This window comes from Seriola lalandi, unplaced genomic scaffold (genome assembly GCF_002814215.2).
Source record: "Seriola lalandi dorsalis isolate HSWRI2012SDOR001 ecotype SW California unplaced genomic scaffold, Sedor1 jcf7180002054934, whole genome shotgun sequence".
Classification (NCBI taxonomy): domain Eukaryota; kingdom Metazoa; phylum Chordata; class Actinopteri; order Carangiformes; family Carangidae; genus Seriola; species Seriola lalandi.
The window spans coordinates 565,519-589,438 of NW_019525486.1; the positions used below are offsets into that span (position 1 = coordinate 565,519).

General features: G+C 40.5%; 1 protein-coding gene across 1 annotated transcript in view; it reads left to right on the forward strand.

Annotated features, from left to right (window-relative positions):
• The window catches only part of dgkb (diacylglycerol kinase, beta), a 70,576-nt gene that overhangs the window by 31,400 nt on the left and 15,256 nt on the right, over positions 1–23,920 (forward strand). The window contains exons 16-20 of the mRNA XM_023393437.2: positions 417–491; positions 3,554–3,639; positions 4,280–4,369; positions 5,367–5,527; positions 13,545–13,609. Of these exons, the coding sequence (XP_023249205.1) occupies positions 417–491; positions 3,554–3,639; positions 4,280–4,369; positions 5,367–5,527; positions 13,545–13,609 (477 nt within the window). The remainder of the gene's footprint in view (positions 1–416; positions 492–3,553; positions 3,640–4,279; positions 4,370–5,366; positions 5,528–13,544; positions 13,610–23,920) is intronic.

The following is a 23,920-nucleotide window of genomic DNA, read 5'->3' on the forward strand; positions in this document are numbered from 1 at the left end:
AGACACCCCCCTCACTGTCACGTCCCTGGCTGGTCCCCCTTCTTTAACCCAGGGCTAATTGGGTTATTACTGAAACATATTCATTCACTCCTTATTACGCCGGCCCTCATTTGTTTAAATTATGAGATCAAAATATGACTTCAGCCAGTTGATATAATGAAATTGAAATTAAAATGAATTAGTCTTTCTAATGGTTTCTCCTCAAGGGGACTTTGGGTATGTCCCACCCCGCTGCCCAGTCCACTGCATTGTCACGCTCTGATTGGACGCCTGTCGGCGTTTAGGGCAAAATGCGACAGTGAATCCTCGTTCTGGAGCCTAATGTGTCACAACTGAGTCATATGTTTGTATTGTGAGTTTTTGTGTGTCATCTCTGTGTTTTCTGATGTGATCTCTTTGGCTCTTCACTCCTGAAGGATTTACAGAAAGTTCCAGTATCTTCTGAACCCGAGACAAGTGTACAACCTGGCCAAAAATGGACCCATGCCCGGGTATGTCCGTCACCTCTCTGACACCAGTATCTCACAGTCTCAACGTCACACACCTGGGCCCGTAGTTACCAAACCTCAGATTAAAAGCTGTTTGTCAAAGTTCTTGCAACTTAAACTTGTTCTTAAATTTAAAAGAGACAGTTATTTGAGAGTAGGTTTTAATCGCTTTTCCATTTATCTGACAGTTTTCTTCCAGCAGCAGAGTTTAGTTTCTATTTCAGACAATTTTCTTTTCAACTGCTGCTTGAGATATCGAGGATTTCAAAATCAGAGTAGCATGTGTTTGCAGAACAACATATAAAAGTAAAAAGTAAGGATTATTTTCAAAGAATAAACAAAATTGCAGATGTAGGGTAAATTACTGTGTATGATTGACTACTCAAAGCATAAATGGGATTAATCATGTGATCACTGTGGTGCTTTAAGTAGGATTGAGTTATTTGATAAATGTCTCTTGTGACTGTTAAGAACATTTTTAAGTGTAATTCTTATGAGTTTGATAAATGTGGGTCCTGATGTGCGTTTTCTGTTTTTTTTAAAATACTATAACAAATGTGATATATCAAATTATAAGCTGCTTAATGACAAATAACATGGAGAGAGCAGAACTGAAATAAATAGATGAGGTTTCTCAGCACAGCTCTCTTCAGATGTCAATAGCAAAAATATATCTGATTTAATTTTCTATGACTTAAAAAATACCAAAGACAGTGAAGAAATTCACCTCGAAAACTTTATTTTTACAGTCTCAACATTTCCTGGGTGTCAAGATGAGAAATCTTGTGGGGAAAAAAAATATAAATGAATCATAAAATGATGAACATTTTGATGCAGAGTTTGTTCCTGTTTGCATTTAAAATCCATTCTAGTCATTTTAATAATTAAATGAGATTAATTGTTGTCAACATCAAGAAAGAGTGAAAGACAAAGGAAGACAAAGTCCCAACTCATTCTTTAAAAAAAAAGAAATCATATTGGCTTGTGTTTACAAACATGCTGCTGTTTTCTGATGTTGCTCACATATAATAACCAGCATCACATGCAGGAGAGGCCTGTGGTATTAAAGCCTCCACTCAGTTCCCTCACACAGCACAGGCACAAATGAGGTGAGTTCACACATAACGAATCCTGGAGACGCCGGTCTCATGCTGTAGCCTCTGATGAACAGCGGCTCCATATGCATAAGCCTGTATGTGAACGGAGAGCCGGCGACGCGGATGAGTGACGGACAGAGAGGGGTGAGACTCTTCGCCACGGCACATGTGATCGCGCATACAGACGAGCGGCTCACCGCGGGCTGTAGGTGCGGGCAGCGCCGGGTTTCCTATGGTTCACATCTGTGATTAAGAAAATGAATGGATCATTTACATGCATCAGGCTCCTTCACTTTGCTGTTTGCGTCCAGCGGCGCTTAAAAACACAGGAATGCCTCGCCGCCGTGCTGCCACGTTGTTTGGCTCTGATTAGATCTGAAAACAGAATCTTTGTGCCTTTATAAAAAATAAATACACAGCGGCACACGCAGGATACACAAAAGCCTCCACGAGGTTTGGACTGTCTGCGTGAGGAGCCGGTGCAGCCTTCATGTCACAGATTGTGCCAACGCAGCTCCAAGTTTTTGGAGGCTGACCTTGTGTCCACTGTTTTGTTCCTCCCCTCTGTTGATGCCCCCCCCCCCACCGCCCCGTGCACGTGGCCTGCAGCATCACCTGCCTCCCCCTCCTGTCTGGAGCCGAACCCAGAGCTTCTCCTCAGAGCTGAGAACATTCCAGATGACCTCGCCCCGCCGTAACCTTGTTAATATTTTGTCAAGTGTACACACTGCAGCGCACATTAGCGAGGTGAACGGTCACCGTCGGACACTGCAGGCCGAGGCAGCCGCACGCACTGCTGTCAATTAGCTCCCCCCGCTAATGCAATTATGGCAAATTAAGTGTTTGTTTCTTGGTATTTAAATATCCCCAAAGTTGCCTTTCATGTTTGCGGCTGTCTGTTTTGCGTCTAATATGGTTTGTGGTCCCAGTTGGAGAGTAATTGAGCGAATCATTTACCCGCCATACGAGGCTCGGAGGCTGGCTCATTCAGTTAGGGCTTTGTTATTGTGAAGGAACGGAAGAAGTTGGACTGAACATTGCCTGTCATGATCCAATTAACCCTCCAACAGGCAGACTAGCTCACTGAATGAATAATTGTCAATGCCACATGTGTTACTTTGTGGGATTAGAGCGGGTTCGCAGTGAAGCAGCGTGTTGTTTCAGCAGGCTCAAAAAATACGCTTGTTTATCTGGGCCTGTGAACACTTCACACCACTTCTCTTGTTGTCAAGAAAAAGCAGAGATGTTTTAATTTATCATCATTCACCTGAGCAAATGAAAAAAGAGAGAAAAACAAGCATGAAAACAGTGGAAGTGCTTCACAGTGACTTTACTCTATAAAGTGACACTCCAACTTTTAATAACTGGATTTACAAGCTAATCCTAACTGAATAAAGATTAACAAATTCATATTTCTTCACAGAATTAGTGCTGATATGACTCTCATGTTCTGTGTGGGTTTTTTGGGGGGGGGTTGTGGGTTGTATGTCCATTTCCTTGCAAACAAAAGTAACAACCATGTGTTGATGTAACGTATAAAATATGAAATATCTCCCTGTTTGGTGACATAAAAACGCTTTATGGTCATTTCTGGGTCTCAATCAGAACCGAAAGGGTCGACTGTAGCTCAGAAAAAAGAAAAAACTGTACACTGTTGGATAAATTTTAACATTGCTATAGTCAGTCAATCAATCAATCAATCAATAACTTTATTTGTCCCCACAGGGAACATACATACAACACCAAGGCCAAAAGATAAAAATAAGTGAATAAACACAGAAACAGTGTCAGTAGATAATAAATTAAAACAACATTTACTTTTTACTCTTTTACCAAAGGAAACCGAAGCTGTTGCTGTAAAGGGCGGGAACAATCTGACAAGGTTCATCAGAGCAAAAATAATAAAGTAGATGATATGCATTTACTCTGTGTGGCAGTAACGTAGAGAGAGGACTGCGTCTGTTTCAGGTTGAACTTCTTCAGAGACGTCCCTGACTTCAGAGTGTTGGCGTGCGGCGGTGACGGCACCGTGGGCTGGATCCTGGACTTCATAGGTACAGAACACATCGTACATTTCATGATATTTGGCCTTATTCCGAGCGGTTTTCAAGTCTTGTTTTTCAAGAACTACAAACTCCCAAGCCTCCCAGGGCTGCTACAGTATATGTACTCATACTGTCTTCAGTACAACTTAAACACTTCATTTCCTTTTTTGGTAAAATTGCGTTTGTTTTTATTAGTTTTCAAAGGCAGCTGCACTATTGTCCAGTCTGAAATGGTAAAGCGTACTTTATGGTTTGTGTATAAACACTTTCATCACGTCCGAGCCTGCGTATTCAGGGGTGGTAAAATGGGATGATTACATGTGTTGGAAAACAACATATTAGTCATCATTTGAGGAAAAAAAAAAATCACCCGGCCTCCTCTATTTGGTCTTGAGGACGTGTTACTTCTTCGGGTTGTCAAAAATTGCCTCAATTTTTTATCAATCAAAACAAAGAGAGGTAATAACTGTCAGGCAAAATGTGTCTCTTGAAATAGACTGTACAACTGGACGCTCATATTGACTTGTAGTTTTACAAGTGGGGCTGCAAAATGGATTTGATGCTTTCTTTGCAAGTCTTTGCAGCGAGTTTGTTTCCTTGCTTTGGCCGTGTTTCACATCGTGTTGTGATATTTGTCCCGCTGCTCCAGATAAGGCCAACCTGGACAGGAACCCCCCCGTGTGTATACTTCCTCTTGGCACGGGCAACGATCTGGCAAGATGTCTGCGATGGGGAGGAGGTACTGACAGAAAATAGATCCGTAACAGTGAAATACATGGCCTCAATTTACCTTATTACACTCAGAGTTATATATAGATATACAGATACGACACTATAAACTAGTGATAATATTATCTTAAAGGAATCTTTTAATTCCTTTATGATAATATTTGTTTTAAGGAACTTACACAAAGCTCAGGAAGTAACTAAAATAAGGCTGCAAATAACAGTTATTTTTTAAGCTGGTGATATGATCTCTAGATCTATTGATTCATGTTTTGAAGTGAAAGGTGGCGCCTTGTTTTGTCCGAGGAGCAAAACTCAAATATACTCAGGTTTCAATGATGTAAAAGCAGCAAATCTTCACTTTGGAGAGACTGCAACCAGAGAATGGTTGAAGCTTTTTCTTAAAAAATTGCCCATTATGAGAATAGTTGCTAATTAATTTTCTGCCAATGGACTGAGCGATTAATCTGCACTAAATTACACCATCAGGGGTTTTAGTGTTGGGGAATCCAAAACTGCAAAACATCTGCAGCATAGTTCATTAAGGAGAATTTATGTGTATTTGTGTTCAGTACCTGTAAATATCACCAGAAATTACAACTTTTATTCTTATGCGGGTAGAAAAGGCTCTAAAGGAGCAATTAGATCATCTTGGACACTAAAACTCTCTTTTTAGCATGTTTTCTAACTAAATCTAAATCTTCAGCTTATAATAGTTTAAAAAAAGAGTTTATAAGGACGTATTTAATTTTACATAAAATCAAAAGAAAACAACAATATATAAAAGACATGTTTCTGACTGCACAAGTTTCTCTTCATTATATCCACACCAGACAGCATGACCGTGTCCTATATTTAACTGACAGCCAATATTGGCCCAATAAATCAATACACCAGCTCAGTGGTTCACGTTCACATTCTAAGTCACTTAAAGGCATCGGCCGCGTGGCACAATCTGTCCTCCACCCGTTTTAACGCCTCTCACGCGTCCGGTGTTCCTTCCTCCTCAGGCTACGAGGGCGAGAGCCTCCTGAAGATCCTGCGGGACGTCGAGAACAGTTCGGAGGTGAGGCTGGATCGCTGGAAGATTGATGTCACGCCCACAGACAAGGAGGAGCGAGGCGACCCGGTGCCTTACAGCATTATCAACAACTACTTCTCCATCGGAGTGGTGAGTCGCACGTCAGTCAGTGTTCGTGGGAGATAGATCTGTTCTTGGTGTCTCAAGTTCTTTGTTTTTGGGTTAAGAATAGAAACGTCAAACCTTTTTAAAACCCAGGAAACTAAAATGCATCTTTCTTTTTTAGACAAGAAGTAAAAAGTCATTTTAAAAAACTCTCTGAGTCCTAAGCACCATAAAAAGTTTTTAATATTAACAGCAGCTTCAGCAGCTGTTTTCTGCGCAGCTGCAAGACGAAACCAGTCACTGCATTTTACAGTAAATATGTTTTTTAAATAAAATAATCGTTGGTTGCCTGATGTAGTTGATTTCATGTGTAACTGCGCCTCCACACCAGCAGTTAACAGCCAGTTGTATGTTTCCTAACAAAACCAAAACACCTCTTGGTACAAAAACACCTCAGTGCGATTTGGATTGTGGCGAGTCTCACTTTTTAAGTGTCAAATGTGAAAAAACAACTGTTTAGTATCTGCACCTAAACAGTATTTTCTCACATTGTTTTATACATTTTTTTCTATGATCAAAACAAACTAAATAAAAACTCAGAATAAAAACCAGTGAGCTCCACCCACTCCAGCTGAAATTATACATTTATTTGTGCAGCACAAAGTGTCTCATTAAACAAGATTAAAAACAAAAATATAAACCAGAGGTAAAACATTTGATCACAATATGATAAGACTGTAAAAACAAAACCAGCAGGAATAAATTATATAAATACCAAAGATAAAAATATAGTTGAATATATATAACATAAGTTGAATTTCCCCAAATTAAAAGCCACATTAAAAAGAACAGTTAGGACTATATGCAAAGTCATCATTTTCTTATCATTTGTGGTGATGTGTTGAAAACACACAGTCCACCAGACACACTGTTGTTAAAACAGCATTATATTGTCTTTTTTTACTTGTATTTCCTGCTTTTTCCTGCAAAATGCCAATAAAAATTGGACCATAACAGCACAAAGAAGGTGATTGTTATTATTGACTTTAGGTTACTTATAACATTAATGATTTTTGTATTGTACCATTATGGAACAAAAACAATGAAGCTAATTTACTAATAGATATTTGGAGCTACCGTTTTTCCAGATTTCACTTCCTCATATCTTTTACTTTTAAACCTCGTACATCTTTTAAAAACAGGCTCGTATCAGACACATAAAGGTGGTGCCATAGTAACCACACTGAACCATGAACACAACACGATGAAAACTATACTTGACGGTGACTGCAGGGTTACAACCCTTGTGTGCTACTGGTGACGCCTTTTCAAACCTCGGAGTGGCAGAATATAAGCTGTCAGTAAACATCCGAACACAAACACAAACTAAAACAGAACAAAGACCGAAGCCGCTGCTGTAGACGCTCTCGAGCCTCGACCGCCTGATCGATAAACAAGCCTTGTTATGTATCTGCGTGGTGTTACGCACCCATCAGCACCCCCCCATGTCCATCTCCACCATAATGACACTGATTTTACGTAGCTCATGTTAGCCATTACTGATAAATGTCAGGGGGAAATATGGTAATTGACATTTGCAGGTGGCAGAGGAGGGAGCCACTCTGTGTTGTGAGAGTCGTACTAGACTGTGGCAGCGACGTAAGTGATGCATGGCCTTACAAATGTTAGTTGAATAACACCTCCAGCCTGGGCCTCTAATGATGATGTTAGAGGATATTAGAGGACAGGTCTTGTTAACATTGTGATAGAGGAGAACAATGGTTGTAATCTGTCTGCAGTGCTGAACATATGGCGATGTGTACGGGAGGAAGTGGTTACAGCGTGGAATAAATCTATCAACATTGATCCTTAATCTCCCAGTAGAAATGTCAAGAAACACAAAGTTACTTCATCTTTTGATTCAAACAACATTTTAATGTGGATTTAATAAATTTGTTGTGACTGGGCTTCGGTCAGAGTACGACACAGTCGAGGTTATTTATTTTAAAAACACAAGAGGATCGTGAAGAAGGTGGTTAACAAAACGTGTCTCTCCTCAAAAATGACCAGACAACAAGTTGTCATAGATCGGAGCAATAACAGAGTGAGTTATAATAGTCTAGACATTTCATTTCATTCATTTCACACAAATCAGAGTAAAATACAAGTAAAAGCTCACAACCGTGATAATAGTAATGAAAACCTAAAACCCTAAAAAGAATAATTAAAAACATAGATCCCATCAGTCCAGACATTCATTCAGTAGGTAAAATACAGAATCATTAATAAATGGTACATAAAAATAATAACACAGGAGAGTAACCAGGTCTGACTCCAGACTGTCAGGGTTTACAAGTTTAATCATATTTTAGTAACAACTGCTGCTTTGGCTTCTTTTTAAAAACAGACAGAGATAGTGACTTTGTTAGTGAGTTATCAGGCTCGTTCCTGTGGCGTCCTGCAGACCACGCTAAAGCCTTGACATTAGAGTTTACGCTTCTTAAAGAAGGTATGAAGATGTGGAGGATTTTCACGTTGCAGTGAAAAAGGGCAAAAAAAAGCCCATTTTGGAAAAAACTATACTGAACAAAAATATGAACGCAACACTTCTGTCTTTACGTTCAACTGCCGCCATCGCCGTGTCACCCATTGAACATGTTTGAGGTGTCTTTTTAACGTGTCCTTTTATTGTGGCAAGTCCCAGGCACACCTGTGCAGTAATCATGCTGCGTAATCAGCATCTGGATATGCCACACCTGTGTCAGGTGGACGGATGATCTTGGATAGGAGGAGGAGTGATGCCCACTAACACAGATTTAAAGAGAAAGAAGATTTTTTTGTGAGGTTAGAAAAAGTCTTAAATCGTTAGTGCTGCGTTTCTAGTTTTGTTCGGTGTAGCTTTCAGTCAGGAGTAACAGTAACAGTGATGTTTCGTGCTTTAATGGGAGCGTTGTTTCCTGGATGCTGAACCTTGTATAAGAGCATTAAAAGAAAATAAAGTCATTATAAGCCCTGTTGTTTGTGCTCTGTTAGTGGGATTAGTACGCAGCAGGCGTGATGATGACAAATGAAGTTGTTTGTGGGGGGGGATTAAGACGACTTTGAGCTCTCTATGGATTTGAGTGTGATATAATATTTTGTTCGCATCAAATTTTTTTTTTTTGCTTTCCGTTGAATTAAAAAAAAGAAAAAAGAAGAAGAATTACAATAAAGATTATGCGACAAGTCAAGCTAATAATTACCTCAGAGATTATGCAGATGGAGAGTAGATTGTTTCTGTAATGACACTGTTGAAATCAAAAGATCAGCAGTAGCAGCCACAGAGGGCGGGCGCCACCTCCAACACATTATGCCTGAATCTGAAGTCATTTAAAGAGAAGTTCAAGTCTTTTTCAAATTTCTATTTATCTCTCAGACTCCGACCGTAAGTGACACACTGAAACATTTACCGCAAAAACTTCATTTTCCAAGTAATTTCAATCGCACAGCCCAGGTAATTCTTCCAAAAAAATGTAAATTCTTCTAACCTAACCATCTGCCACGGCCCATTTGGACTGAGAATTAATGGCGCCATCCCTTTGGGAGGATGTGGAAGTGACGTGAAGTGTAATGATCTCAATCAGGGCCAGGGGTGAGAGACAGAACTAATCACTGAGCACGCTCCACTACCATAATGCAAGTCAGTCGCCCTAATGACCCTGGCGCTCCTGTCAAAGCCATTACTCTCCCCCGTAGTGAAAGGCACATCAAACCGCTGGGGCCCACTCATAATTGGACTAAACTTTGAGCTATGAGAGGACATTACACATGTCCTGTATTAATTTGGGTGCCAGATTTTTACATTGGTAATTATTTGAGGGCAGCTAGGGGGAGAGAGAGAGTGAGTGAGCTGAAGACGCCGCGAGGGGGTCAGGGCTTGAAGATGTGGATCTGTCCGACATGTTGATGGTGACATCACTGACGTGTCCTGTATTATTCAGGTTTTATTGTATTGTTTCTAAATAAAAAATCAGGCTCCAGATGAAAATAAAGTTTTAAAATTAAATTTTAAGAAAAGCTAAAAACAATAAATATGATCTGAGCACTTGGAGGATTTCTCATCCATGTTCACTTAAAAAATTGATTTTCAAACTTCATTCTCAACCTTGGAAATTGCAGTTGAGGTCCCTTTAGTAGCAGTTTTCAATCATACCACTTGATCTTCCTCAGCAGAGAGAATTATTCTCAAGAATTAACCTGAACCCCAGCTTGAAAGTCCTGTTAGTGCTCTGAAAAAAATGAAAATTTCAACATCTACAATTCCATGACATTAGGATGAACTCCTTCTGCTGATGAAGATCATGTAAGATATTAGAAAGATCCAGACCAGGCACTGTATACAAATGCATCTTGTGTTGCGATTGTTTGCTCAGCTGCTGTTTCCAAGGTCAAGAATGAACAGTGGATGTGCAGTAATGCAGCTAATGTAGTTAAAACTGACTTTATTGATTGATTTTGAAGAGTAAACTCTCTTGAGCTAAAACCTCTCAAACTGAAATGAGGTAAAATCTCAGTGGAGGATTTCCAGTTCAAATGCTGTAAACAAACTTGAGTTTGGTAATTATTTAGTGAGGAGAACCTAATCTACTGTGTGTGTGTGTGTGTGTCTGTGTGTGCGTGTGTGTGTGTGTGTGTGTGTGTGTGTGTTGTCGCCGTGGAGCTGAGGAGGATTTTGAAGGAAATTCAATAACTTAAGCCACTTAAAAAACAACAAAAAAAGAATTGACATTGTTGCTACTAAATAGTTTTGATCACACATGTAAATCTGAAAATCCTGAAACAGAGTTCCTCCTGAGACCAGGCTGAAAATCAGTCTTTCAAAATGGCCAATCGATGGCATCTGTAGCCACACCCACAGTGATGTCATAGTGTACAGACACACCCCTGGAGTACACTTCTACATCACAGCAGCAAGATGAGGTGTTGAACCACCAGAGGCAAAGACAAGATTTTCAGTTGATGGTTGGTTGTATCTGCAAATAGGACTTTATAACTGACACTTGATGGAATCACAGTGATGATACGATCATATTGTGTTATTGTTTCACCACATCAGTGGTTCCCAACATGAAGGTCGGGGTCCCTAAAGTGGTCCCAAGGTAAATATTACGGATCACAAACACACTTTTTGGTTGAACTGTTCCAATTCATGTTCATCCCGAGGCTAAAAACTGATGACGGATGATAAGCATTTTGTTTTAAGGGACCTTATCTAATAAGTTTGAGAACCACTAGCCCCAATTAATGATTCCAAGCACATTGTAATTAAAAACTAACACAACAAGTTTATGTTTTTGTTTTAAATACGGACTGAGATTCATCAATTTTACATTTTTACGTGTAGTTTTGCATATCTGCCATGTTTGAACATATATCTGTATTTTTTGATATTGATTTCAGCTGGATGGCAGTCTTAGGCTGGTTTATGTATTCATATAATTAAAGTTTTTTTTACAAAGCGCTGCATCAACGCAGGATAACAAAATGCTATATCCACTCCGAGTTGCTTGAAATCGCTGTTTACTGTTGCAAAGCCGCAGCTCCACTTGTACAGATCTCAGATAATAGACCCCAAACCAAAGGGGAGACAACCTTTCCTCGCTTTTGCTCTCTTGTTTGCAGCTATTGTCCTGTTTGTAAGAAAATCAAGTTACAGTCTCTTAGATACATCCATCATCTCACCTTTCTGGCTCGTGTTGGAAGCGTGAGGCGAGTCTGCGGGGATCTTGAAGGATTCTTTTGGTCTTCTGCTTACAGCGTCTTGAAGAGACATCAAGAGAAGCTCCATTGATTTTTCTCTTTTGGCTTCTCCTAAAATTTCTGCACAGAGAGCTAGCAGGGGGTCCCCCCCCCCCCCCCGTAGGTGCTGTTTCAATAGTGCCACTCAAAATGGAGCGGGTCAAAACAGATTGCTTCAGTGGAGGGAGGAGAGGAACAAGCCCGAAAAGTTTAGATCAACTTTCTCTGACTCTTTCTTGAGCCGCACAACTTTGCTGTTTGTCAGAGATTGGTCTTTTTTTTTTTTCCACAAAGGCCTTGGCAGCATTTTCCTGACACTGACTTAGAAGTGGAAATTAAAGGAAATTTATTAATTTATTTATCTAGTTTATAACTTCAGACTTTACAATCTGTTGATGAGATCATCTGCACATTTCACGACATAACTGATACAGTATATTAACAAGTTATTACTGTTATTTTATTCAAACATTTGAATAGGCAACATGCAGGTTATTACAACAAAAAACAGCCTTTGTAAAGTTCTGCAGAGACGCTGATTTACACTCAACATTTTGTGAAGTTAGCTGTAGTTTGTTTTATTAAAGCGATGATACAGATATATGGTTAATACTTGCCAATAAAGCTTATCGTTAAGCAATAACACTCATTGATAAGCTCTCTGACTGTGTTGTGATTTGATATTGTTGTTGTCCTGTGAAAGTCATGTATCCCCAAAACTTTTCATGAGCTAAGAAAACTTTTTTCAGCTTTGTGACGGAGTATTTTAACATAATCCGTTTGGTAATTAATTGGTTTATTAAGCTTTTGAAGAAGATTTTCCTCCTTTTCATACTGACCATTAACAGATCTTAGCTCTTTGTTGGACTTGCTTGAGGAAGCAGGAAGAGGTGGAGTTAGGTGAACTACTAACGAGCAACTCTACACCTTCACAAAATCTTGTCTTTGCTGACCTCCAGTGATTTAACGTCTGACCCTGCTGCTGTGATGTACAGGTGTACTCCAGGACCCTGTGACATCACTGATGGGTGTGGTCAGAGTTGAAAGGCTTGAGACTTTTAACTAGAGAGCACAGTGAAACAGCCTGGTGTTAGGTTACTCTTTAAGAACCAAACTGTCCAGACTGCAGTTAATACCTGGCTGAGATCAGGAGCTGGTTCAAGCGGATTCAGGCAGATGTCACACAGCTGTTTGATGTTTGACTCTGGAAGTGGGAATAGTTAAACAGACAAAAAAAACATGGCCGATCGAGCAACTGCATCAAAACCGCTGAGCTCTGCATCACACGAGCAGAGACTGTCTACTGTCCAGTAGCAAATAAACTTAATGCAGATCAGACCTGTAGCAGAGCTGAGATGCTGAACTTACACTCGTCAGTAATTCTCCATCTCGTTTTTAAAGGAATTTTCTGTCAAACTGCATCATGTGGGTTTCACTATAAAAACACCTGATTCTATAAGTTCACGCTTAAGTACTAGATAACAGTCTTACCAGACTGAGATGGTGTTAATATACTTGGTGAAGCGTCTCCGTCAGTCACACCACACTAACATGTAACATCAACTGTCTCACTTTAACACCGAGAACTCCAATGTGGCTGTACTTTTTGCCCCAGGTCACACACAGACAGAGAGAGAGAGAGATAGAGAGAGAGAGGATCAGACAGGGAGGGTGAGAGAAAGGTCGAGAGAGAGAGAGAGGAGAGGTGGAGGAAGGGAGAGAGAAAACAACTTGGTTGCCGGGGTGTCGGCAGCATCCTGTAGGTTAGTTGGGAGCTGTGATTACTCACAATGTGTGTTTAATTAATTAGCCTGTGTGGAGACAGCGTGCTGTTCATCAGCGTTTCTGTCAATACCTCTCCATCCCAGGCTCAACCCCGCTGCCTCCTCCTGCACACGGCTCCTTTCATCTTACACAAATATACTGTACGCAAGGGACGAGCAAGGTGTCACCGCACCGCTTGAGAAGCCGGGAGAGTTAATGAGGGAGAGGGCGTCCTGGATGTAAAAGCGTGTGTTGCATTGCATGCAAACAGTTTTATAAGAGAAGCATCTGAGAAATCACATTGTAGAGCTGCAACAGGAACTTTTGTGTTTTGTGTACCTTTTTTTGGGGGGGGGGGGGCATGGACAGTGACTCCAGGATGAATGGTAATCTAAGAGTTCAAAGGTACAGGCTTTAAGTTTGAGGAGATGAGACTTACCTACAGTGTCATCGTAGGCAGAAGAGATTCATGTATTTTTATAACATAATCTTATTTTGTGATTTGATTGTTCTCTTTCAGGACGCCTCCATTGCACATCGCTTCCACATTATGAGAGAGAAGCATCCTGAGAAGTTTAACAGCAGGTATGTTTGTGTCCTTTCACTTTTTTTTTTTTTTTGTCAGTGTAGAAATGATGACGAATCAACCAAGAAGTTCTCAAATGATCCACCCTCAGGGACGAGCAGGAAACACTGTGTATTTATAGATCATCCTCGCTGCCAGTTTGTCCCAGTGGCCACTCGCAGTATTGCAACCAGAAAATCCCCTTCGGCCCAAACAGCACTCTCCCCACAGATGACTGTTACACACCGTTAAGATTTTTTATGTGCACAATGCCCGTGGGTGCCATGGTAACTCTCATAACCTGTATCCTAATATTTTTTCTATATTGCAAAAATGATGCTTATCAAGAATTGTAGGTTTTGCTTCACAATAGCTAAATGTTGTTGACCAGTTATCCACCTTCAGCGTCTCATGATTTGTTCCGATATGTATAATCTTGTGGCTGCAGGTTTGTGATGAAAAATGCAGCTTTTAACGCCACGACAGCTGAAGTGTGAAGGCGCACGTGTCGGTCATTCCTCATGGTCAGAGTGAACTTTTACATTGTTGAGACCAGATTGCTCCCTATAAGGCTGATTTTGGAACTGATCCAGATAAACACCAGTTTCTGTTTCTTGAGAAGAGGTGAATGTCCTGAGGAGAAGGCGCAGTAATCATCACAGTCCTCAGATGATGTCAGTGCTCCATGTTTTTATTTTTATACCAATGACCAAGATGGGTAAAAATCAGAATTTTGAAAAGAGATATGAAGAAATCAAATCAATCGGGACTCAAACGCTACACCTGCTGAAGACTAGTTTTTACTGAAGTTTCAGAATTATGTTAGTTTTACTGAAAAATCATGTAAACCTTCTTTTTTTTTTTGTAAAGTTTCTGCAGGAATAGAAGTAAATGAAAGTTGATGCAAACAATTCCCAACTTATGTTGATGACCTACAAAACCTCTGTCTGTACAAAGGCTGATGCATTATTATATATATATATCAGAACGGTGAGAAAAAGGCAGATGATGAAGGAAGACGGACTGAAATTAGAAAAACAGAACCAGACAGTTTCACTTGATGAAAGAGCAGCACAGTTTCCAGACTCAAACCTCGTGGAGCTGGTTTGTGATGAACTGGTCAGAAGGTGAAAGCAAAGCCGACATTAGTGGGAACATCTGCAACAGCATTGGGACAAACTTCCTGAATAATATTTGATTTGAACATCAGGAGTGAGTTCAGCTGCTGGATGAGTCAAAAATGTAGATTAAATTTAGTTCAACAAGAAGATTCAACGATTCCTTGCTTTTAATCTCCAGTTGTTTATTTGTTCTACGCTTTAATTTCAGAAGCACACACACATTGAATTATGTAAATTTTAATAACAGCTGGATAAATGGGGGTGTATTAAACCGTTTGACCAGCGTGTGTGTGTGTGTAGATGTTGTGTACCTCAGCGTGACAAACGGTCGGGCTTCATATTTAGCGTTGGTGATTACCTTGAGGAGATGTGTTCACCTTTGGAGAAGAACAAATGTGGCATCTATGTTTCCATCAATATTTAACGTCTCCAATACGTCTCCACTAGCGCCAGGGAGTAATTGCGAGCCTAATTGAATTTGCTTGGCTAGTTTGACATCGTGGATCAGTCAGACTGATGACACACAGCCTCCTAATAATCCCATTTGTCCTCATTATCATATTTTACCCAGTGCTTAGTACAACATTTAGCCAACTATCCCTCTGCTGCTCGAACATGCAGACACACACCGGCGGAAGTCAAGGGGATTTCGAAAATAAACACAGGCCGGTCGTGTAATGGTTGCCGTTGGTTACGAGGAGTGTGCCACCATGTTGGAGAGACTGTAACGTAATCAACACTGAATTTCCCCGATTCAACAAAAAGAGTGTTGGGTGTTTATGGTCCCGCTGCCGCTCCAACATGGCGGCACATCCTTCATCAGTTTTCTCTTCTATAATAGTTTGTGAGACGCAGTTTCAGTCACTCGCCACATCCACATGCAGGACACATGGACTGGCATCTCTGTTGTTTTACCCCCATTTTAATCCTTTGTGAAAAATGATTGAGATATTTTAAGAAAATTATTCTGTCTGTTATTTGAATTCAATTAATAATTCACAAGGGGGAATGGGTTTAGGATCTCTCTATTACACACTATCCTTGCCGATTCAATAATGCATGATTATAGTTTTTCAAGGTAGCATAGATTTTGTTGGATTTGTCCAAAGGGCTTGTGTCCATTGGACGTATATTGCAGCTTATCACGGAGTCATTTTCCTGCAGCCGGAAGCTCTTTCTCAGGAACTTCAGTGACAGTGGAAGCAAAGTGCGGCTCGTCTCAGGGGGAAATATTTTATTTCACTCGTAACAAGTTTGCAATAAGTATGAATGAAGAGAATGTGGAGCAACTGCAATGTGTCTGATCAGTTTTTAAAAAGGTTGAAACACCATGAAACTAGAGCAACAAATGGCAGCAAAGAGGCTGATAAATACAGGTTTAAAAATATGAATCACAGCAACACTAATGCTCATAAAAACAATAATACCACTTACAACTGACTGCCTGCGATCGGTAGAAGTTATTACAAAACATTTTCCGTTATATGCAAGTGGAAATATAAAACATATTTTCGCCATCCTGCGATTGAATGAACTTTTTTGACAACAAACGCAGGGACTTCTCATGTGATATTACACAGTAAAATTACACCACAATATTACACCACACCATTTTTAATTAACAGCTTTTAACAGTTACCAAGCAACATCTTCCAGAGGTGAAATGTAACTAATTACTACCATACCTGATACCTATCACCTATCATACATACCTGTCACATATTTTATTACCTCAGAGCGAGATGTTCCTTTTTACAGTATTTTTAAATGCATACTGTATTAAAGTGGATTTATTAAAGATGTTTTTATACTCTAATGAACTCTAATAACAGGAAGTGGAAATAAAGTTTGTCAATATTGTACATCATTATAAAATCAGTTTGTGCACAAAAATAATCAAATATATATATTTTTAATAAAATAGTTATCCTGTATATTTCTTAAATTAGTTTACATATGGATAAATAAAAAACAAACATGAATTATTTTACACTCTTTATACCTTTTTATAGACACACCTGATTCTCTAACACTTTGCCTTCATTATATAATTATTTTTAATATCAGTGTAAAAAAGCAATATAAATATATATATAATATATATATATATATATATATATATAAGAAAAACATTTTTTTAAAAAAAGCACAATTGACAGAAAATATAATAGTTTCTTTTTCTTTTTATGGATTAAAAATATTTATTTTGATGTGTTTTTATTGTTCTCATGTACCCACATAATTTTAACCTTTCGCACCTTTGTACAGGTGTCAAGGTCAAAATAAATAGATAAATTAACACGTACAAAATGTCAAGTATTGAATTATTCGATGTTAATCTGACAGCAGTAATAGCTCTTTTACATCTCACATGTACCAAATCTATACGTTCTGTCACTGTTTCACTGTTTGACCTTAAAGCAACTGAATATTTAATCAGCTTTAATTACCAACCAAACAGCATCATGTAGCTTTTCTTCATTATGAAATGAGAGGATATTGTTGATGAAATGCAGGGGTCATACGCTCCCCCCCCCCCCCCCCCCCCCCCCCCCCCCCCCCCCCCCCCCTCTCTCTCTCCCTCCCCTCGCCTCTCCCTCGTTCTATCCATCTTCTGTATTTGCACCTTGGGGTGATTACCAGGGTGAAGGTGTGAAGATTTGACACTCGGCAGATAGATTCATTTACTGCCACTGCCGGACCTGGAGGTGATAATGAGGTCGAGGATTAAAAGCAGACAATCAGTCGGCCCGTGACGAGGGCTGCGCCACCTCCTCCCCCATCGCCACTCCTCCTCGACCGCCTTGTTAAAATATACTACTCCCTTCCCCCTCCTTTTCTTTTTTGCTGATCTCTCATGTAATTACACACTAATCTCTGGTTCAGAGGGAAGAAACGAAGAAAGAGGAGTAGAGGAAGAGAGAGGGTTTGGAAAATTAAGAACTTTGCTGTTAAACACTTAAATTCTTTTATACTGTTTTATTTTGTATTAATCTCTTTCATCCTGTTAACCAGTTCTTAACTTTAGCAACGACAACACTTGACGTTTTTGCCTAAATGTGAACTTGTTGGAAGAGGTTATATCTCTTCTATGTTCCTCTCGCAAGATTCTGACACTCTAGTTTCCCAAAGGATCAGGTCAACCATTTCACTAGCTTTCCCTTCTGTTGCTCCGTCTCTTAGTTTCTTTTCTTTTTTGAGCATTTTTGGAAGGAAAGAAGCAGGTGATTGTTTGTGTTTGTGCAGAAGTACCATTTACCCTTTCATAAGGCATAAGGCATAAAAAGTGTGATTCAAGATGAATCTATCGGCCCAGATCATACTTAAAACAAAATCTGCCAGCATGCATGTGGATGTCTGCTCTGACAACTGGTTCCATTTTGGATCCAGTTGGTAAAATAGTTGGTTAAATGCTCAGATCTGTGAAGCTGATCCAGCGAATCCTTCGCAGAATCTTTCTTTTCACATTCTCCGTTTAGTTCAGTCTCTTTTGTCTCTGGCTCTGACACTGCAGGCACCGGTCAAGAGAAATAAAAGACCTATGACGTATACAAACACACGATAACTGAGCAATGCTGTTGTAAACAAACATGGCGGACTGTCGTCGGAACGTTTCCAAAGTCAACAAAAAACAAATGCAATTTTTGCTGGAGGCTCGTCATAACGAAGGGAGGAATGATGAGACCTCTCTTTAAATATTTACATTACAACACGTTACAGTAAGGACTGGAGTCGTGGTCGGCCTCAGCCATCCGCCGGTGTCGCACTGTGTGCTGCGACCCGTCACATGTCACATGACCTGTAGCAGAACGATGAGTTCGCCTTCATGTAATGCAACGAAAGGTTCGCTGTGCATGTAAAACATCAGCGATCTGTTCAGTTGATGTTCACTGAATGATAAAGTCATTTTATCGTTTGTCCTGCAGCAGCACAGCTCCTCAGAGAGCAAACGGCCTCGTCCCTCCCGGCAGAACCACAGATGAGTCAGGACACGGTTAATGAGTGTCGTGTTTCTAAGAGCTACTCAAAGGCAACAGGACTTTTCACGTCTCGTCCAAAAGGCTTCTTCAGTACTAACTGGTCTCTGATTGGTCATAATCGATCACTACATCACATTTGAAATCACCTATCGTGTTATTAACACGATTAGAGGAAGATGGATCAGGTTCCATCTTTTGTTACACAAAACAGTTGAAATTTTAGTGAAATTAAAACAGTCCAACAGAAGTTCTTGTTCCCCACCCACCAGACTATTTAGAAAGATTTGATTTGAGTGAACTGAGAACTGGATTCAGATTCGTTATCATGCAGCTTTTTGCTTTTAGACAACATCCCTTCTGCGAGAGGACACATCTGATCTGGGACCCATCAGCTGCGCTGTGAAAGCTACTGTGGCTTCACCTGCAATGTTTGTTTATTCTTCGGCATCAATCACGGCACCTTGATGTTCCCATGATATTTGCTCTGCATACCGAGATCTATTTTTGGTCCTGAGACATCTAACACCGTCAGTGCACTCCTCCAGAGCCGCTGTGCCCCCGTGCGCCCACAGGCTCTCGCTGTGCTGTGTAACCATCCTGAGTTAACCTTTCCTGAAGGCACAGGGAAGCCCAGGCATGGAGCACTCTTTAGCATAATGAGTATGTTCATCAAAGCCCTGCGATGTGCTGGATGGGGCCGCCGGATTCACCAACACACGCACCCATCAACACACCCATGCTAATGTGTGTGTTCGCCTGTACATGTGTGCGTGTTTCCCGCCGAGCTGGGAACGGGGCCACAGGTGATGGCGGTCTAAATTACACATGCACACACACTCATTTACACACACACGCACGCACGCACACAAGCATGGCGGACCTCTGTAGCGGCCGCCCTCAGACCTCATTTGAGGATGAAATCGTTTATGTGACCAAAGTGTCATCTATAATTAATCACCACTTGTGTGTAATTTAGAGGGATCTCACCTGTGGCCCTGTCCCCTGCTCAGTGGGAATACACACACACACACACACACACACACACACACACACACACACACAATCTCAAGTGAACACAAGAATCTGCACGTTCAGTAGTAAGGCTGCGCAGCATGAAACAAAAAATCATGTCAATAATTTAAGAATGATAATTTCACAGATTTACTTTGATTATAAGATCAATTCTTTTTTCTTTCCTCTGTCAGATTTGAACTGTAAATTACATGGCCTGTGGCCAATTATTTTTCAAAGTTAGAATATGTAACTTTTTGACATTAAAAGGTGTGTGTGTGTGTATATATATATATATATATATATATATATATACACACACACACACACACAGTTAAGTTGGGTACTTACAGTCCCCCAGATGTGCCCAGCAGTTTTCAAGCCTGAGAGGTTTAATTTGGTCGCCTGTCGTATTCTCCCCTTTGCATTGTGGTTGTCTGCTGGAAGTGGTCAAAATTGACCTTTGATCCAGTTTTAAGCCACATCTTTACAATACACTTTCTGGATCTTGGTCGTTTAATATGTATTTTAAGGATGAAGGATTTCAGTCACTGAATGTCTGGATCTTAACTTATCAGAGAAACAAACGTGAGAGCGGCGGTCCAGGTAAAGATCATGGTTCAGGTTAGTTTACGTACTTCCTTAAGGTTAGAGAACCTTTGTTGTTGTGGTTACAAGAATAAACGTGGTTAAGCACGTGAAAGTCATAGATAGGTTCACGTGACCACGTCACCTGACTTCCTCTTTCGCTGAGGCCACTAGAGGTCGTCAACAATTTCAAACAGTTTCTCAATAAATAATGAAGGAAGATGAATTACCCTCTTACTAAAGAAAGTTAAATTTAACTAACTTCTCCCGGCTGATGTGTTGCTGGAGGTGTCAGACCTCAGATAAACACATTGTTTAAACGCCTCTCAGGCCACAGTCTGAAATCATTAATTAACCGTATTGCTTTGTTAAGTTCACATCAGGTGTCGAACAATTCCCAGAATTAATGGCTCGAGTCGATACATTATGGTGGTAGAGTATCACAAATGAGACTGTGTTTCATTTCAGTTTCAAATTACTGTAGTGCTTCTTTATAATTGTTCAAAAGGTTTTCATAGGACTTCAGTTGTAGTGTTACCAACTGTTATAACTGTCCTCTAAAGCATGACGCCACAGTTCCCGGCTCTCGAGCAAATGTTCCCAACCCACCGACCTCCGCAAAGAGTCACAGATGATCGACAGTGGCGTCCAAAAGTCTGAGAACCACTTTCTCATTAACCATGAAATACTAGAAACACGTATTCTTGAACATTCAGCCTCAGTGACCATATACAGTACAATCCAAGAGGAGGAAGCGCTGACTATGATTTACAGGTCAGGTGATATAGATGTCTTGGTTAAAACTGGTTTAAATTCGGTTAAAATGTGAAGGTCTTGAAGGAGCTAGGTTACATACTAGCATTGTTTCGAGAGCATTTAAATTACTCCTTCCCATTGAAAAATAATTTAAATATATCACTTTCAATTAGTCTTTGACCTGCGAATTAACACTTTGCAGAAATCACAAGGTTGGTACAAAATGTCATGAACTCGGGGACGGTGTCTCCAAGTTGGCGACAGTGGTCCAACATTACTGACTAAAAACAACTGTGGAGATTTAAATGAACTCGGTACACCAAGTTAAAATATGTGAAAAAGAAAAATGTTTGAGGACTCAAGCTTATCAATTTACTTTTGTCATTTTAGTACTTTAATCTTTTTGTATTTGTACACAAAAATGTAGGATATTCTGTACTGGTATCAGTACTTTAAAAAGCACATTGGAGTCATTGCAGTGAAACAGAGAGAAATACATTTTTCAAACTGCTTGCTGCGTCTCTGAAGGCAAGGCGACGCAACTCAGGTCATTTCTCAAACTGCCAGTCGGAGTCGGAGCGCTCCAGGCGGTGTCATGTTAAACAAAACAGTGCATTGATGCAATGCACAAAGAGTTGGTTATGTCAATGCGATATTTATCACCTCTGATCAAGAAGAAATTAGTGTGAAAATAAGGTCGTAGATCATTGTGGGTTAGATTAAGTGTCAGAGGGGAACAAAAATCAATGGGCGCTGAGCCTCGCGTTCAGTGTGGCCGGTGGAAAGTGCATCTAAAGGTGCTGTGGCCTCAGGACAGCGACGCTACACTGAAGCTTATCGCCTCTGACATCCTTTAATATGGTGACCAAGCAGCGAAGGCTTGATGAACATGGGTGTTTTTCGGATTCAGGCTGTTTGAGCTACATTTGTCTTCCTGATGTTCAGCTCACCTGTCTCTCAGCTTGTATTGTTTTTCCAAAGCTCCATCTTCTTTTTGTTTTTTTTTCCCTCTTGGCCACACAATTTGTATTTGTCCTCTTCTTTCACTTTTGTATCAGGATTTGTTTGTGCAAATAAACGACACCTCAGCGGCTGTGGAAACCTGAGCCACTGTTTTCTTTTGGCCTGCCAGCTGTGACTACTACAGCTGATCTCACATGCACACCGCTAAAGTTATTATTGCAGTAATCTTTGCATTGATACACTGCAGGTAAAATGACAGCCGAGGCCTTGTGGGTACTCTGAGATTAAAAACCTGCTACGTACTGGACGCCGCTGTTTCTTTTTTTTTTTTTGCCTGAAAAAACAAATCGTTCCCACAGGAAACATAATGAATGAACTTCTAAGATGTCCTGGAAGGATGCGGGAGCTTAAAAGTCTGCCAACAGTTTAAGGAAATGAACACTTTATGTTCACTTTTATTGCACTTACCATAAAGTAAGGTCCTCCTAATCTACCGTAACAGTATCATCTTACTCAGATGGACTCCCTATTAATCCTGGGGCGAGCTGGCCCCTGTTGAAGACGCTGCTCGCAGTCAGTCTGTCAGAGGAGTCCGGTGTTTATCATCAGTCGGCAGATAACAAACGACAATCCAATCCAACCAATGAGATGCTCCTAATTACCTAATGAACAGGGACATGAGGTGATTTGTTGCCATGGCGCGCTTGTTAGGTTAAGTGGTGCGAATCGACAGGACAGTCAGACGTTGTCTCTTACTGTATCTGTTCTCAAAGATACTTCACTTTGGTTCTGCTGTACTGTGAAAAAAAAAAAAGAAACCCACAGCTCACTGTTTAGGATGCCGCTCCGGTCGTGCTGTAAAATTTGATGAGAATCACCGGAGTTTAACAAGTTTCCTGACTGTGAAGAAGGGCTTTCTTTCCGGTAGACTCATGAAAAATGTCTGCCCAACAGGTGAATGATGTATCAGGTTGGAGACTGCAGTTATTTCCCTGAGTCCACTGATATGAGGCTGCTGCCTTAAAGGAGTCTTCCACCAATCTAGCACTGCACACCTATAACACTGTTGGAGATATTTTCTTTTTCATTCAACACGTTTGTCTTCCTTGTGAAAACCTGGCACCTACTTTACGCACAATGCAACTTGACCACCAGCAGTTCCATTGGAAATTCGGGTTTGTTATGCTAGTAGTGGCTAATGTAGCTTCCAGCTGCTATCCCCAAGCAGAGATGAGTAGCCGCCTACAGACGTCTGGTAAACTCACTTCCTTCCAAGTCCACACCCCCAGATCTCTTTAATTTTCAAACTAATAAATAAATAGTTAAAGCTAAAGAAGTTTTCACATCCAACCAGTGCTGCAACATCTTGCCTTGGCTTCACACTGCTCCCTGCGGAGCCGCAAGAAGCTTTATACAACTTTATTAAGATATGTAGTAGGTCCCTGCGACACCTGTAAACTTTGATACGGAAAAAATGGCTCCTTTGATTTGATTTGCACAAAATTGACCACTTGGCTACGCAGTCTTTTTTTTATGTTTTTGCCACAAAAATCCAATTCAGCCACTGCACAGATGCTAACCACAGCATGTAGCAACTTCCCTGCTGAGCGTGTGTGTATGTGTTTATGAAAGCTAAGAGCTAAGACTCTGCTAGCAAAACCTACAACTTCTCTGCCCTTTCATGAAGTGGAGTCATGTAGTCTTGGGATAAGTGCTACGGTTGAGACATGTCCAATTAGTACAGGGCTTTAACTCGCTTCATGTCAGCTACAATAAATCCACACCTTTTCACAACCGCTCTGACTTTGTGTGTGACCTCTACACAGTCTAAACACGCCTTCAGACATCAAAGGCTCTTGAACGTACCAAAACCTGCTTCAACAAAGCAACAACAGAGAGTCAAAGGATCCAC